We start from the raw sequence: 18,585 nt of genomic DNA, 5'->3' as shown, positions 1-18,585 counted from the left end.
CTGATAATATTACATGCATGAAGAAGAGGTTTTGTATGGTCACAAAATGTTGCACTTTACTTATGTGATCATCTAAATAAATGTTCAGACTTTGTCTCAAAGATCCCCAGTGTGCTGGCATTATACGTAATGGTAACATATGATGCTACCAGTTTCCAGCTGGTAGTTACCACAGCACCTGTTTAATTTTGCTCATTTCCAGGAACTTGTGCCATGGGAATATTATACATGCTGATTATACATGACATATATTTTTAATGTTGTCCTTGAAACCACATTTTTTTTACCCAGCTGCAGCTGCCACTGTGTACTATAGCTTCCTTTATGAAATGCGCTCTATGAATGAAGGACAGCCAGATGATTGAATGGTCCACCTCCTCCATTCATTGAGCACCTTTCATTTATGTCGGCTATAGTACAGCTTCTATGATTGGGGGGGGGGGGGGGGGCAGAAAGGGTGGCCATTAACAGATAACCAGCTCCCTTGATGGATGCCTATGACAGGTCCAGCAGGGGTTATTGGTGGGGCAGACAACTTCAGATTTCAACTAATACATCAATCATATGCACAATAGATGCTAGCCATCGAAAGTAAGTAGCATCCCTAGTGCTGATTTAAAAAAGAAAAAACTAAACTAATGCTTTAAGGGTTTTTAAAAAGTAACACCATGTAAATAGCTGTTCACAGTAAGAATCTGGTAAAATGAAAAGAATGATAGAATAGGGGCATATATAGATGTTCTGTCACAAGGTAGAACTTATGGAAGTGCTGTTTTATAGTAATTAGGTTAGTTATTTTATGTTATTGGTACAATAGTATTATGGGTATTTGGAAGCAAATACTGCTTGACAGGACAAAAATAGCTTCAGAGCTTAAAAAAGTTCTGCATTCATTTTATTAAAACCGCTAAACTATTACTTGAAATTGTGAAATAGCAACTATTTACTCAAAGTGTTTTATAATTTGTCTCAATGACTAAAATACAAACTTAACTAATAAAATCTTGTTTCTCTTCATCATACTTCCAGAAAAACGCAGAACATAGTGTTTGAATCCCTGTTTCCAGATCTGGGTCCTGAGTTGGAAGATTGGGTTTCTGTTCTTCACAGTATGGCTCCTTTGAATTCACTAGAAGAGAACCTGGTGGGCAAAGACATTCTAGGACTGGAGGAACAATTGCTACTGGATGTAAGAAGACACTACAATTTATAGAAAAGGTCACGTTTCTTATGCTTGGCTGAAATTGTTTTAGCTTTTGTAGGTCTGGAGGAAAGTCTATTTTGAAACATACCTGTCATGTATTCATAAAAAGTAACCCACAACTTACATGGCAGGCTACCTCTGAGGTTGCATCATACCTTCACAATGTATGCCCTTTTTCTGAAACTGATTATTTGGATATGACTAGGTATATCTCCCAAGTGACAATTGGGCCCTGAGTGCTGCATTGTGAGATGCAAAAAACTGTCATTTAAATATATTCCTCACCCCCAACAGCCACAAGAGTTAGAAGTCCATTTTGTGTAACCAAATGCATTTGCATACGCAGATATTACCTTGTAGTAATGTGGTAAGTGGTGATATCATCACTGTGCTGTACATACCCTGTGCAAGAGAGCAGAGCTGTGGGAGGGACGCGATAGGCTCCATTCCCTAATGGCTACCTGCAGAAAAATACTGGAAGTTCCTGGACAGGCAAAGTAAAGGAGTTGCTTCATACTGGATTAATGCACAGATTTGGAAGAAATGTATAAATGCCAGGGTTGAAGTAATGTCAAGTACACATTGGGCTCTTTTTTTTGTTCAACCCGTGGGGTGAACAAAAAGAAATTGACAGATCTCTGTAGTAATTCAAGCGATGTTAGTGCATCGATCTCTCCCGCTGAGCTATTGTGTTCTGACGTCGGCACTGCCCCTTTCACCAGAACACATTGATCAGCACTTGCAGTCATTGGCTGCAAGCACTGATCAGATGCTGTTTTTTCAGCATGCCTGTTTAATAAAAACTAGTCCTTGGACGGACTTCTGTCGGACATGCTGCTGTGCACATGGACCAAATGTTGACCGGTTTCTGTTGAATCAGCTGATATTCGGCCCATGTGTACTAACCTTAAAGAGGTGCTCCAGTATGGGCAAAAAAAATGAAAGTCAGCATCTACAAATACTGTAGCTGCTGGCTTTTAATATAAGGAAACTTACCTGTCCAGGGATCCAGCGATGTCCGCACCCGAGCCATTTCATTATTAAATTGGCTTCAGGTACAGGCACTGACATCTTCACTAAGGGAAGCTGGCAGTGAAGCCTTTAAGCAGTGGGACTTTTAAATTTTTATTTTTATCATAAAAAAAATTTATTCAAAAAAGATTTTAAAAAACAACATATAAACAGACATAAAAAGTCCATACATGTTCCTGTTTAAAGGATTTTTTTTTTTTTTTATTTCTCTTTCAGATTTTAGTTATACCTGTTCTCCTACGTCTGTTTATATGTTGTTTTTAAAAATCTTTTTTGAATACATTTTTTTATGATAAAAATAAAAAATTTGTTCGGTTTAAAAGTCCCCCTGTACCGGGGGGTACTGTTATCCCTTTATTTAGGGATTTTACTTAAAACGAATGCTAGGATGTTGGCAACAACTCTTGAGAACTTTATGTTTCTCGTTGGTGCTTCACCTGTATATAATTAAGCTTCACAGCCAGTTTCTTACTGCACATGGGTGAATCTCGCTGCACATTTTGAATGATCCCCCTGTCTTCTGGGACCTGCCTGTGTCCCAGAAGGCAGTGTGGGGAACCGGAGGGGCCCGACTTACTCAAAGATCACCACGGCAACCTTACCCGAAAGTGGGAGCAGGTATCTGTCAAAACCAGGTATTCGCTCCCCCCAAAAAGTGCCAAATGTGGCAGTGTGGTGGGGGGGGAGGTTGGGTTTAGCTCCACTTTAAAAATATGCATGGCACTTATATTTACATTATATTTTCATAGCCCAAAGTTTAGCTTTTAAGTTTATCTCCAGACAAAACATTTTTTTACATTTTGGATATTACAAGGAAGGGTCAAGTCTTTACTGTCATCTATGTCCCCATTGGAAAGATTCACCACTTTGTTTGTCCTGAATTTGTTACCTAAACAGAAAGTGGTAGGCAGTCCAAAATGTCAGAATTGTCTCCAAAACAAAAGAAAATCTCCCAATGGGGAGAGCTATCCTGGGAACATCTTTCTAAGAGAAGAATTCCCTCCTCTTTGGGACATTTCCTCTAACTTTCTGTTATATCTCTGGGACAGGAAGTGAATTAAAATTTCCCCAATGGTACTACAAAAATAACCTGACAGGGGTTTTAACCCTTCTTTACTCTATCCAAAACAAAAAAAAGCTTTGGCTATAATTACTTGGTAGTCAAATTAGGATAACTCCTCCTTTATGTTTGTTAAATGTTCCTATTTATATAGCGTATGTTTGAAATAATATTAAGACATTGCTGCTAATAAGTGAATTTAGCTTTTCCCTTCTATTTAAAGACGGGACTGGGGTGTAGGTAATGTTTACCATAATTAACTTTGTATGTAATGTGCTGGCAGCGCTTCATTGTCAGTTGTAAATTAGACATGCATATTTTTAATTATTTTAGGTAGGCTATATGAATGGGAAGACATAACAAATATATAGTGGGGGTTTCTCAGATTGTGCTGTAAAAGTAGAAATACCCTTTAAGTATATTCATGCAGATTGTGGAAACAGCAATCAGAAAGCACCTGAAAAATTCTGTAATTTTCTGACAGGTTATATTACTGTACGATATTCTCACACCAGGTATTAGAAAGCTGTACAGGATTTCCTATGGATTATCTTTGTTGGCCTCAAAGTATATACCGTAGTTGGTAAAGTAAATGCTGATAAAAACCAGCACTCAGCACTTTAAAAGTTTTTTATTCTTCCAATGTGCTGCCCACAGGTCATTTAACAAGCCCAATGATTCTGTCATGAAACAACTACATTAAAAAGTATCAAGCAGAATTGTGCTTTCTTGACATTTCAGACAAATGATGATGAAGTGCAAGAGCTGAAAGAAGAGGGATGGCGAGCCATTCACAGCCTGAAGTCACAGCTCAGAAGTGAAGGTGTTCTCATAGATGATCTTTCTGCATCACAGGATGCTGCAGCATCAAATCTAGGTACTGTATTTTATTTGCCCCTTTTAGCTAATGAAAAACTATCAGGCTTAATTAACCACATGTGCTCCAGATGGTTTTACCTCCTTCATGACCAGGGCATTTTTTTTTTTTTTGCTACTTTAACTGGCAATTGCACAGTCATGAAACAGTGTACACAAATTACATTTTTACAATTTTTTCTACTCAAATAGAGCTTTCTTTTGGTAGTATTTGATGACTACTGGGTTTTTAATTTATTCTTACATAACTGCAAAAACACAGAAAAAAACTATATTTTTTACTTTTTGTTATAAAACATATCCAATAAAAAAATATCTTTATAAATTTAGGTCAAAATGTGTTCTGCAACATGTCTTTGGTAAAAAAAAAAAAAATCCCAGCAAGTGTATATTAATTGGTTTGCATGAAAGTGATCACTGCTACAAAAGATTGTATTTATACTGGATTATATATATATATATATATATATATATATATATATATATATATATATATATATATATATATACTAGTTATACAGTGATCAACGATTTATAGTGGGACTGTGGTAGTGCAGCAGGAAATCTGACACTACCTGACACTGGGTGGGAACTGACATTGTCACTGTACTAATTACACTGGCTGGGAAGGGGTTAACAGCTAGGGGCAATGAAAGGTTAACTGTGTGCCTAACAAGAGTAATGTGTGAGTATGGGCTGCTTTTACTAGTAGGTGTGGCTGATTTTTCCCTCTAAGCCAGTCAACAGGTCCTGCTTGTGCTGTACCGAATCATTTATAGGTAAAGTTGATCCAGGAATATCCGATTGCCACTCGGGGATCAGGAAGGAATTTTTCCCCTGCTGGAGCAAATTGGTTCATGCTTTGCTAGGGATTTTTGCCTTCCTCTGGATTAACTGTGGGCAAAGGATTGTATATATTTATTTTGGAATATTTTTTTCCACCCTTTTATTGGTTGAACTTGATGGACTTTGATCTTTTTTCAGCCAAACAAACAATGCAACTGTGAATCACAGCACAGATGGGGCAGTGGGCACGCATTTGCCCCCTACCTGGAAATGCTGGATCACGTACATGTACCTGATCTGGCACAGAGCGCCCCCTCCCCCTACAGTATATGTGCAAGTAGTTAATAAATCAAGGCAATGACTATGTGCATATAACAATAAGGATAGCAGCCAATTAGAATAAATCTTACAGTATAGTACAGCAACCATATTTATTTTTTTGGTTCCTATTTGTTACTACACTTTGAGGACAAAAGGGCAGCAGACACAGACACAGTCAGTAAGGATGCAAGGGTATTTGATCCATGAAGAAGGAAGAATGAACCGCCACAAAAGAAAGTGGCTTATTCTTTTGTCTTATGTTACCCCCAATTTCAGTAACATCTCCACAGCTGTAACATCACATTTGCAGAGACAAAGTTATTAGTGTTCAAAAGTAGGATTGGGTTTCAGATGGGATCCATAATAATGGAAAATTATATCCAAGGGACTACAGGAGAACTGGGATCAGTCATATATATGCTACATGCCCTCTTTGTACTTCCTCAGCCCCAGGTTAAAAATTGGGAACATACAGTATCTAACAAAAGTGAGTACGCCCTTCACATTTTTGTAAATATTTTATTCTATCTTTTCATGTGACAACACTGAAGAAATTACAATTTGCTACAATGTAAAGTAGTGAGTGTACAGCTTGTATAACAGTGTCAATTTGCTGTCCCCTCAAAATAACTCAACACACAGCCATTAATGTCTAAACCTCTGGCAACAAAAGTGAGTACACCCCTAAGTGATAATGTCCAAAATACTTTTTGTAGCCACCATTATTTTTCAGCTCTGCATTAACCCTCTTGGGCATGGAGTTCACTGGAGCTTCAAAGGTTGCCACTCTTTCACTCCTCCATGATGACATCACGGAGCTGGTGAATGTTAGAGACTTTGCGCTCCTCCACCTTCCGTTTGAGGAGGCCCCATGGATGCTCAATAGGTTTTAGGTCTAGAGACATGCTTGGCCAGTCCATCATCTTTACCCTCAGCTTCTTTAGCAAGGCAGTGGTGTTCTTGGAGGTGTGTTTGGGGTCATTATCATGTGGAATACTGCCCTGCAGCCCAGTCTCTGAAGGGAGGGGGTCATACTTTGCTTCAGTATGTCTCAATACATGTTAGAATTCATGGTTCCCTCAAGCACTCATGCAGACCCAGACCATGACACTCCCACCATCATGCTTTACTGTAGGCAAGACACACTTGTCTTTGTACTCCTCACCTGGTTGCCGCCACACACGCTTAACACCATCTGAACCAAATACGTTTTTATCTTGGTTTTTATCAGACCACAGAACATGGTTCCAGTAATCCATGTCTTTAGTCTGCTTGTCTTTAGCAAACTGTTTGTGGGCTTTCTTGGGCAGCATCTTTAGAAGAGGCTTCCTTCTGGGATGACATCCATGTAGACCAATTTGATGCAGTGTGTGACGTATGGTCTGATCAACGACAGGCTGACCCCCTACCCCTTCAATCTCTGCAGCAATGCTGACAGCACTCATACGTCTATTTCTCAAAGACAACCTCTGGGTATGATGCTGAGCACGTGCAATCAACTTCTTTGGTGGACCATAGTGAGGCCTGTTCTGAGTGGAACCTGTCCTGTTAAACCACCCTATGGTCTTGGTCACCATATTGCAGCTCAGTTTCAGGGTCTTGGCAATCTTCTTATAGCCTAGGCTATCTGTATGTAGAGCAACAATTATTTTAATTCAGATTCTCAGAGAGTTATTTGCCATGAGGTGCCATGTTGAAATTCCAGTGACCAGTATGAGAGAGTGAGAGAGATAACACCAAAATTAACACACCTGCTTCCCATTCACACCTGAGACCTTGTAACACTAACAAGTCACATGACACTGGGGAGGGAAAATGGCTAATTGCTCCCAATTTGGACATTTTCACTTAGGGGGTGTACTCACTTTTGTTGACAGTGGTTTAGACATTAATGGCTGTGTGTTGAGCTGTTATGCTGCGACAGCAAATTTACACTGTCATACCAGCTGTACATTCACTACCTTACATTGTAGCAAAGTGTAATTTCTTCAGTATTGTCAGATGAAAAGATATAATAAAATATTTACAAAAATGTGAGGGGTGTACTCACTTTTGTGAGATCCTGTAGTTGTACCTGTTACAGAAAGATTTGGTGACCTAAAAGGAACACTCAAGTCAAATTTGGTCATTATTTTAGTGATCTAAGATCCTCTTGCTTATGGTGTATGGGACTTATTCACAAACACACCCACAGTAGGCACCTTGTTTTCTCAAATTAAAAATATATTTTTTTTAAAAGGTCTGTACTGTACTAAGAATCTTTTTATAACTATCAATCAGAATCAGACCTGCCTGAAAATTAATTGTATTGGTGATGTAGGACAAAGAGTAAGTTACATAGCAAAAGCTTCAAGAAGTGCATTTACATTTACGCTGTTAGGTGCTCTCTGGAATATAGGAACAGAAGATTACACAGGACTGTGGTATAAGTATCAAGCAGAGAAAATTTGTGAATCTCCTTTCAGCTTGTGGCACAGTTGTATAGATAGCAATAATAGCTCATTGACCTTCTGCCTGGAAACCATTATCATATATTGACCTATGTTTTTTATTTAACAGAAGATGTAGTTCCTGATCATCCTCAGCTACAGAAAAGGGACCTCACAAGCATCAATGGAGAAAGAAAAGAATTCCAAGGTACTGTACAGCAGGTCGTGAGCACCATACTTGTAAATACATTGTTAATTTTGTGTGAATACATAGTTATTGCTATCATTTAACAAAATAAATAGGTAATCTGAGGCCAACTGTGGGTTTAATCATCCTGGGCCTGGCCGCATGGGATGTTTTTGTTTGTAGAAACTAATTCAGAATTACAACTTAGTAAGGGCTCTTCGCAAGGGTGCAATTGGCCACTTGTGTGTTAATGGGTGAACTGAAATACATTTGTGAATTTTAATTCACCAGTTTACCTGTATCTGTGAGTGTCCATATGTTCAACTAACACTGGTTTATCATTGGTGTTGATTGGCTGCATTATTATTCTAGCTTTATTTGTACATTTTGACATACAAATGTACTTTGAAGAACCCTTTCCAAATCAACAATTCTTCTGCAATTTTCCAAATCATTCATTGATTCACTTGTTTAATTTCCAGCACATGGGTGTCATGGTTATGCAGTGATCTTCCTGTTTGCTTATGTTCCCTCATGTCTTCAGACTAAGAAGCCAGCCACTTCCACCTGGTGGTTTTTATAACCTCTCCTCTAAGCATGGCTCCACCCCAGGCCCTATCAGGGAGCCCTATATTAACCTGTGCACTGCAGGCCTCAGTGCTGATCAACCATTGTGTATTCCTTTGTGTGTTAGCTTCCTGGTTCCTGCCGTGTGCTCTGCTACTGTTTTCTGTTACCAACTTTGGCGTGTCTGACTATCCCGGTTTGCCTGTGATCCTGACCTTTTGGCGTGTACCCGACTATTCTTGTCTGCTTGTGGCCCCGACCTTGGCTTTGTCCCTCACCATCCCTATCCTCCTGTTGCCTACTGTGGGTGTGAGCTGGGGGACCCTGGGGGTAGCGACCTGGAGCTAGTTGCAGCCAAGTCCATCCTCACCACTCGAGGCTCTGGTGAACACCTGCTGGCTCTTAGACTCCGCGCCCAAGGGAATCTTACGCTCTATCCCCAGTGGGATCTGTCCCCCATCTGCAGCAGTCAGCCATAGGGTCCACAACCTTGCGGTGCACCCCTAAACCCTACGGTGTGCATCTGTCACCTGGGCCCTAGGTGACCCGACAATGGATAGTGTATATTAGAGAGTGCTTACAGTTTTCCATTCTTTAGTAGATGCCTAACTTAAACTTGACATGTCCATACTGCACAGGTTGCCAACATGTGGCGGAAGCACTTAGTGAAGTTGAGTCTGTTAAAGAGAAGTACAAGTGGATCTTGCAAGTACCAGAACGAGAGCTATCAATGAAGTTCCAGGAGGTGAGAATGGAAAATTGGTGCCTACTTATTATTCATTTTCTTAAATATTTTTTTTTTTTAAATATTGCTTCTCAAGACAAATAATTGGTAGCACACAGTCGTATCAGGAAAATGGCATTGCCTCACTAGACATATGAGGGCCTCCAAGAGTTTTATTATCATTTTGCTGATAAAGCATGATTCATCATGATTCTTCTTATCTAAGTGGCCATAAAGCTGCGCAATTTTTTTTTTCTTGGATCTCGGATATATTGAAATCTGGCTTCAATATATTTTTTTATTGTTAAAGTGTATGTAAAGGCATGTTTTCGTTTTAAAGTGAATAGGGAATGATTAGACCCTTTGCCAGGGTTATATTGCTGCCTGTGTCTCACTAGGGAAACTCAAAGTTCTTCACCGCTCTGTCTTGGTGACCATTGTCATAGAATAGAAAGTGAGGGAAAATACAAAATTTTATAGTTGGCATCAGATTGAGATTTAAGGAAAAAGCCTTTAATTGGGACACTTGTTCCTGTAACAAATCTTTAAGATGGGTATTCCATTCATTTTGGAGAGATTTCCTTGCATTTCCTGTTGTGTCTGCAGGACAGAAAGTAAAATTAAATCTCCCGAGTGTCACAAAGGCAGAAAAAAACCCTGATAGAAAAAGTTTTGGTCTTACATATACTTTAAAATGAAAGAAAAGCCTAACACAAACTATTCTTAAAATGTTACCTCTCCCTTCCTGCATACTTTGTGTGACAATGATATGTGTTCTTTGTCATTTTGAATCCACTCTAGTCCTGACACATGATCCTGCAGCTCCAGCTTCCCTGTATCAGTGAGAAGAGAGGGGAGAGGAGTGAGCTCCTGCAACAGTTGGACTCAGAGGCGGCTCTAGGCTTTGTGGGGCCTTAGGCAAAACTTAGGCATGAGGCCCCACTCACACCCATAATGGGAAAAATAATTCAAGTGATAAAAAATAACTGTATAAGGAGGGTAATTGGACACAGTACAGGGGGGAGCAGGACACAGCACAAGGGAAGGGTAAGCGGGCACAGTACAGGGGGCAGGAGGGTACAGCACAGGGGGAGCAGGAAGGCACAGCATGGGGGGAGGGTAAGTGGGCACAGTAAAGGGGGCAGGAGGGCACAGCACAGGGGAGGGTAAGTGGGCACAGTACAGGGGGCAGGAGTGTACAGCACAGGGAGGGAGGGCAAGTGGGCACAGTACAGGGGGCAGGAGGGTATAGTAAAGGAGGGAGCAGGAGGGCACGGCACAGGGGGGAGGGTAAGTGGGCACAGTACAGGGGGCAGGAGGGCACAGTACAGGGGCAGGATGGCACAGCACAGGGAGGGCAAGTGGGCACAGTACAGGGGGCAGAAGGGTATAGTAAAGGAGGGAGCAGGAGGGCACAGCACAGGGGGAGAGTAAGTGGGCACAGTACAGTGGAAGGTAAGTGGACATAGTACAGGGGGCAGGAGGGTACAGTACAGGGGGAGCAAGAAGGCACAGAACAGGGGAGGTAAGTGGGAACAGTACAGGGGGCAGGAGGGTACAGTACAGGGGAGCAGGAAGGCACAGCACAGGAGGGAGGGTAAGTGGGCACAGTACAGGGGGTAGGAGGGCACAGCACAAGGGGAGGGTAAGGGGGCACAGTACAGGGGCAGGATGGGACAGTACAGGGGGGAGCAGGAAGGCGCAGCATAGAGGGGAGGGTAAGTGGGCACAGTACAGGGGGCAGGAGGGCACAGCATAGGGGGAGGGTAAGTGGGCACAGTACAGGGGGAACGAGGGTACAGTACAGGGGGAGGGTCAGTGGACAATACAGGGGGCAGGAGGGTACAGTACCAGGGGAGCAGGAGGGCACAGAAGAGGGGGAGGATAAGTGGGCACAGTACAGAGGGCAGGAGGGCACAGCACAGGGGGAGGGTAAGTGGGCACAATAAAGGGGGCAGGAGGGCACAGCACAGGGGGAGGGTAAGTGGGCACAGTACAGGGGGGAGGAGGGCACAGCACAGGAGGGGGTAAGTGGGCACAGTACAGGGGGCAGAAGGGTACAGTACAGGGGGAGGGTAAGTGGGCACAGCACAGGAGGGAGGGTAAGTGGTCACAGTACAGGGGGAGGGTAAGTGGGCACAGGACCAAGCAGCAGGAGGGTACAGTACAGGAGAGGGTAAGTGGGCGCAGGACAAGAGAGTAAAGTAAAGGAGGGAGCTGGAGGGCACAGCACAGAGGGAGGATAAGTGGTACAGGGGGAGTAGAAGGAAAAGAAAGATACCCATTACATCAGAGTGCCCCCCCTAGAGACCCCCTTAGAGACCCCCCTTATAGCAGCATCCCTTGCCCTCTTTAAGATCCACATCATTTATATTGCCTTACCGGCAGGAATAAGGTACCGTGAGAGCCGAAGGTGGGGGGCGGAGCTGAGAGGTGGAGCGGTTCTACAGAATTCTCCTGTGTTTACAGCGGCTGAGCAGTAGATCCAAAAGGGGTTACCAAGGCGGGCGGGGAGAGAGGCATTGAGCGGAGGAACAGACTGGCATAGCTAAGAATCCTCCTTGAGTGGAGCGCAGTGCTGGAAGTTCGGGACTTGGTCAGACACTGGCTTCATCCCCTGATGGGTCAGCGGGGCAGACAGGAGAAGTGGGCGGAAGGAGGAGGAGCAGCAGCATTAGCAGCTCTCTCTCCTCTCCTGCTTGTGAGGGAAGATGGAAGTGTCAGCGCTGGCTCTAAACGGCTGTCCCTGGCTGTGATCCGGAGCTATCAGTGAGCTCCGATCAATCAGTAAACAATCCGCTATCTCTCCATGTAGCGGTGAGCAGAGTCAGCACTCTGTTGATGGCGGGGGGATCCGCCATCAACACAGCTCTTTATATAGGCAAACTAGGCGGCCGCGAGGCCCCTGTGAGTGTGAGGCCTTAGGCAACCGCCTAATATGCCTAATTAGAGAGCCGCCCACTTGGACTATGGGTGACATCATGGCTCCTGGAATTCACAGCTGTTATTGAGTGCTCCCTTGCATAGGGAAGCAGGAGCTGCAGGATCATGTGACCGGACTGCATTTAAAAAAAATAAGTACACAGTTCCTTTTTTACACAAACCTTTTTTTTAAGAATAGTTACATCTTTACAACATGGAGACAGGAAGAGAACAACAAACAAGTGCATTGAACACAGACAATACATGCTGTTATATCATAGAATACATACTATAACACTATATTACTACAGCGCCACCTGCTGCATAGATAAGTATAATGCATACAGTATATAGTTCATAGTACTTTACATTACATGCTGTTGTCCTTATAACTTCCAACACCCTTCTCAACAGCACATGCTTTGTCAAATTATATTCAGCTTCTTCCGTAAATAACTATGATGTTCCTTCAACAAAGGCTTGGTGAGTGCATTGGCAGTCATCTCCTCTGATGAACAGTATTGAACAAGCACGTACTCACATGTACTGTAAATACCTGCAGGTGCCTGTTATTGATTGCCAATGGAAGAATAAACTGTTTATACCCCTTTAGGTTTGTATTAAGCATAGTCATAAACCTTCTGAGGTTACCTGATAACCTGGTTTAGTTTTCTTCCAAGATAGTTCAATCCAGAGTACAAAATAACATGAAGGTTATGTGGTTTAGATACACTGAGACAAATACTATTTTAACATAAAATCTTTTCATCATCCTGCCAATCTTTTGTAATATTAAATAAACGCATTAAATTAACAAATATAATATTGGTCACATTGACAGAAATAACGGTACTTTATATCTTCATTCTTTCAGATCCTGGTGGACCTTGGGTCAAAAAATGGGAAAGGCTTGTACAGAGCTCGGGTTCGAGTTTGTGTGGCTGGGAAGTCCATATCATTTATCAGTCTTGTTGGTCTGGAAAACAGTTCTTTTTACCGTACAATGCCAGGACTCATTGCTCTCTCAATGGACACTTTAAAGACTTAAGAAGCTCAATGTTACATCAAATAATATGAAAAAGAAAACAAAGATCTAATTTGGACAAAGGGTAGTAAATCTATTTTGCTTGTTCATTTAAGGAGCTCAAAGGGAAGGCTGTGGCTACACTTCACCACAGTACACTTGTACACTGTGATTAGTGCAAGTGAATGATATGTTTGTCAGTTGTCTCTAAGGGGAAATTAGACAATGAAGATGCTGGACCTTTGAACTCTTAACAAAACAAAGAAATATTTTATTTAATTTTTAATTCTAACCAAATTTTAAATGGCAAGAGTTAAGATTTTTTAATTGTCAAGATCCTAAATCATATGCTACCCCATTACCTGTTTCTGTGGTGAACCAAATTGAAAGAGAAAAGTTAAATGGACATTGAAACAGTATGCTTAGTATTTATAACTGCACTTCAAGGACCAAGCATGATTTGTAACACTTGAAATCCATTGCACTATGAATACTATGGTATTTGTATTTTATGCACTATGATTAAAATGTGACAATGGAAGATATCTGCAGCTCTTCCTACATTATTCTCTACACAAGCATGGATTGGCTTCTCTAATTCAGTAACATCTTTTTGATACAGAAGAACATAGAAATGTGCACTTTCCAAAAGTAATTCTTGTATTTCTGAACTGCCCATCTGCACATCAAATGCATCTGCACATCAAATGCATCAATAATATTCTGGAAAACAACTTAATTTGTTGCTTGAAAAATGTACTGATTAGAAAAAGTAGAGCTGATCCAATTAGCAAACCTGTCATGAAAAAAAAATCTGCTGTCAGACATACCTGCAGCAGCCCCCGTGTTACCCCTAAATACTAGATAATTCAGACAAGCAAAGCTTTGGTGCTTTCTGGTAGTGTTGAAACGTCCTTGTCCCTTCAACCACATGGGATTTCAGACCCCATATGGCACCACCTTGACCACAACAAAAACCAAACCAACCTGAAAGAGAAAAGTTAGGGAAATAAACAAGGCCAGAACAAATGTTGCCGCTCCAGACGAGAGCTCCCTGAAGCACACGCTATCAAGGCTCCCAGGTGCAGGCTCTGCAATGGATCAAGAAGCAAAGAGGAGTCCTGGATGGCCACACACTGATACAACACCTTTATTGATAATTTAAAATCCAAAATTCAGTCCATATGTTGCAAAGGCAGAGCTGGGTAACTAACGCGTTTCACACCATATGTTGGTGCTTAATTATAGCTAGTATAACATGGTCTGGTTGTGCACATAAGTAGGGGTAGGTGGCCAATCAAAATCAGTTTGACTGAAATCACCCTCTTTGCACAATCAAAACATGAAATGAAGGACATCTGTGGGGGAATCAATGAGCAGGGACAAGTGTGTGAAATCCTAAAAGGATTGATGACCTTATTATTTAAAGATAGATTATACATTATTAATGACAATATACTGTAGATTTATTTGATTAATCAAAACTATTGTTTATGATTTTATAATTTATCCTCTATACCTTTTCCACCATGCTCTCTTTATTTTTTCTTTATGTTTTCTTTATTCTTTCTTAATTTTTTCATTGTTTTCATTCTATTTTATTTATTTGTATATTTCTATACACACATTGACAGAGTAGTCAACTTATATGATGTGTCTATTATATGATGTGTCTTTACATTTTCCATACTGCGTTAATTCTTCTCAGATTAATATTTTTTCGTTTTCCATTGTTTTTGTCTTTTTTATATTTAGTAAGGGTCAGCTTCACATCCATGCATTAATCGATCGAGAGTCACTTTTTGCCCTTTAGTTTCCTGCTTGTAATGCGGGGTACCTCTAAATTGCAGCATACTTATATGTATGCATATGCTTTATATAGTGTACATTTACTCAATCATAGGGACTGTTCATTATGTTTTAGCATGGATGTAACATTGAAATTAATACATCTTTCCAAAACAATTATTTTAAATCATTAAATTAATAATCTTTTTATGTATGGTCCATGATTTATACCAAATTAATTCAAGACTTGTGCATTAATTGTTTTTGAAGTATTTGTTATTATTAATTACATTTTTATTCAATGTAATAAGATATCACATCAGTCCATGATTTCATCTATGTGTGTAATTTGTTTTGTTTTGTCATAAAAACTTGAATATTCCATCTATATGGGGGACTCGGGTGGGAGGTTCTTTGGGAGAGGTAGCAGTGCATGTTATATTCCTTTTAGGATTTCACACACTTGCGTGAAACGTGCTCATTGATTCCCCGCAGATGTCCTTCATTTCATGTTTTGATTGTGCAAAGAGGGTGATTTCAGGTTGTGGTTGCTCTACTTATGTGCACAACCAAAGCATGTTACACTAGCTATAGCTCTGATTAAGCACTAACATTCGTGTGAAATGCGTTGGTTTTCCAGCTCTGCCTCTGTACCATATGGGCTGAATTTTGGATTTTAAATGATCAATAAAGGTGTTGTATCAGTGTGCGGCTGTCCAGGACTCTTCTTTGCTTCTTGAACAAGACAAAAATGTTGAACATTTTAGACCAAAACCCTTTATTTGTGGTTAAAAACATTACATTTAAAGCCAATTAAAAAACAGCAAACTTTATTTAAAATATTAACCATGAACAAACTAAACGTTTAAATAAATACCAAACACACAAAGCTCAGTCACCAAGACTCAAGCTACATGTAAACAGCTCATTAAAGTATTTATTCACATTGTCCACCCACAATTGTGGTCGACAATAACCCCAACAAAGCTTAGCCACAACTAAGGGAGGGGGGAGGGCTTTACAGCTCAGTTTGATTGAAGATCTATCTGCTGACAGCAGATTTTTTTTTCATGAAGAGGCAAAAATATTTAAAGGTGAGCCAGATACAGGATTGGTAGCTACGTTTTCTCTCTAAAAGTCCGGGGCCAATCACGGGTTGATGGGAAACTAGTAGATGTGCCTGGTATCAGCAGACTGGAAAAAGTCTGCCTGGATACAACTAATAAGGGGAACACAAACACATAGCCAGAGAACTGCCAGATATAAAAATCCCTATCAACAGCCTTAAATTACTTAAAGTGTTTGTTACCCCAACACTTCATATCCCTGATTTTTTACCTAGTGCTAGTTTTTTTTGTTATATAGAGTGAAGAAATTTCTCATAGGATTTGGGATACTCAGCTTTCCCAAGATAATGCCAAGAGGCCTATGACGTCACCTCAGCTGATAAATGGGGTGTTAGACAAGTATATTTTTCATCTAATGCATGCACTTTTTTAAAATGTAATGCTGCATTTTAGCATGGGGGAATCTAAAGAATAAGCAGACCTTGCATTTTGATGAGAGAGAGAAGCCTGTAAATAACAGGAACATACTCCTAGACCTACTGCCTGCCTGTCAGGGCACAGCTGAGAGGACCAAACACAAGGCACACCCTCCCAGACTTCAAGGAAGAGCAGGATGCTGCATTGACATATCTGAAGGTCAGCCTCCATTTTTATCATCTCCAGTCTGTGGAACAAAGCACCGAACATAATTTACAAGTAAATTGTTTTTAAAATGCTGCAAATTTGTTATTTTTAGAATGTTTCACACTCCTAAAACTTGTGGACAGCCTTCCCAGAAGAGTTAAAGCTGTTAAAGCTGTAAAGGGTGGGCCAACACTATATTGAACCCAATGGACTAAGACTGGGATGCCATTAAAGTACATGTAAAGGCAGGTGTCACAATACTTTTGGTAATCTAGTGTATCTACAACTTTACAGTTTTACAAGCATTGGCGCTGTAAAACTTCTTCCTGCCAATTAGTACCACAGTGCGCCTGACAATAGATCTGCTACACAGATTTGAACTTCAACTGTCAAATAGACAGCAGGTCCCAACCTCTATATATAGTAATATATAAACTTTTTTCTCTGCACCTCCTGGGGTATGTTATTACCCCTCGCTTGTCTTTGTCACTTGTTTTTTTAAATGTAAGTCATACATCTGTACCTCTTTATATATGCATATAATAGCTATAGGATATAGATATGTAATTTTGGGTTGTTGATTGTTGTATGTATTATTTTGTACTGATTATGTATATATTTTTCTAGTTAAGACTACTTACCCCAATATTCAAGAGCACTGGGTCCCGAGGAAGTTTTCAATTGAAATGCATCGGCCTCTAACCTCTTGGTCAAATTTATTTTCTGGGGTCCATAAAAAATGAAAGAGCAGTACCATTATGTCATGTTGGTTCCTCACACTGGATGGGGCCATGTCATTCAAGTTTTTATCTTGTATGAAATGTATGTGATTTTTTTTAAAGATAATTTTGTATAACTTTTTTAAAGTGTCTGTTCCATCTGTACATGTAACGTTTTACTATATCATTTGGTTTTAGTTGTATGTTTTTATGCACCGTGATGTTTTGATGCTATCAATTGGTCACTGACTAGGTATCTTTAAAATCCCATTTTCCTGTCTATATTTTCATTGATTATACTTACTTCAGGATGATACCAACCAGTGCCCTTTACTGCAAATGAGCATTGAATTGCGGATCTTTATTATTTCAAAGTAGAAGCTGGCAACCACAAGTCAATGAGTTTAAACATCTTTTGTTAAATTAATGGACTCATTCACAAAAAGGATGATTGATCACTTAAAAACACATTACTTACTGGATCCATGTCATATCAGACTAAACTAATTGTTTGTTTTTTTACTATAACACAAATGTTTAGGACAAGGTTGGCCTTGATGGGTAACTTATGTTTTTTTTTTTTTGCTGATTCACGCAAAAGTGTTCTATAGGTTTGATTATCCATGGACGTGTCTGGAACAAAATTCAGCATTGCTGGAAGATTGGTCAAAGCAATGTAAAAAAATACACCTAGGGAAAAAGTTCACTTGAACAATAAAGTACAATATTAGGGGTACAGTAATGGCAAGAACTACAGAGGAAAATGATTTTGGGGTATTTATTTCCAATGATTGCAAAATAAGCAATGCAGTGGGAAAAATGAATAGAATTCCAGGGTGTATCACTAGAAGTGTCGCCAGCAGGAGGAAAGAGGTCTTGATTCACCTATATAAAGCTTTTATTAGATCTCGTTTAGAATACTGTGTCCAGTTTTGGGGACCTCACTTACAAAAAGATATTGATAGGAAAGGACAAGTCCAGTCCAGCAACAAAAATGGTGAAAGATCTAGGGGACGAAACATACCAGGAAAGACTTCAGGAACTTGTATAGTACAGGAATTATGTACAGTTTTGAGGAATGAAGGAAATGAGGAGACATGATTGAAACCTTTAAAAATGTCAAGAAGATGAATAAGGTTCAGAAGGTCAGTATTTTCAATATGAAGCTAAGATCAAGTACACAGGGGACATGACCTCAAAATTGCAGGAGGAAAGCTTGAAACAAAACTTAGATAGTAATATTTTACCAAAATAG

General features: G+C 40.2%; 1 protein-coding gene across 1 annotated transcript in view; it reads left to right on the top strand.

Moving 5' to 3' along the window:
- PRSS56 (serine protease 56) overlaps positions 1–14,680 on the top strand; it is a 40,781-nt gene extending 26,101 nt beyond the window's left edge. Inside the window, exons 13-17 of the mRNA XM_077487640.1 lie at positions 1,030–1,189; positions 4,038–4,173; positions 7,839–7,916; positions 9,101–9,207; positions 12,983–14,680. Of these exons, the coding sequence (XP_077343766.1) occupies positions 1,030–1,189; positions 4,038–4,173; positions 7,839–7,916; positions 9,101–9,207; positions 12,983–13,156 (655 nt within the window). The 3' untranslated portion in view covers positions 13,157–14,680. The remainder of the gene's footprint in view (positions 1–1,029; positions 1,190–4,037; positions 4,174–7,838; positions 7,917–9,100; positions 9,208–12,982) is intronic.
- Positions 14,681–18,585: the final 3,905 nt, after the last annotated feature.

This window comes from Lithobates pipiens, unplaced genomic scaffold (genome assembly GCF_037356315.1).
Source record: "Lithobates pipiens isolate NorthernLeopardFrog02 unplaced genomic scaffold, aLitPip1_a1.2 Scaffold_18, whole genome shotgun sequence".
Taxonomy (NCBI): Eukaryota; Metazoa; Chordata; class Amphibia; order Anura; family Ranidae; genus Lithobates; species Lithobates pipiens.
The sequence above is the reverse complement of the archived record's forward strand: the minus strand, read 5'-3'. Positions and strand labels throughout refer to the sequence as shown.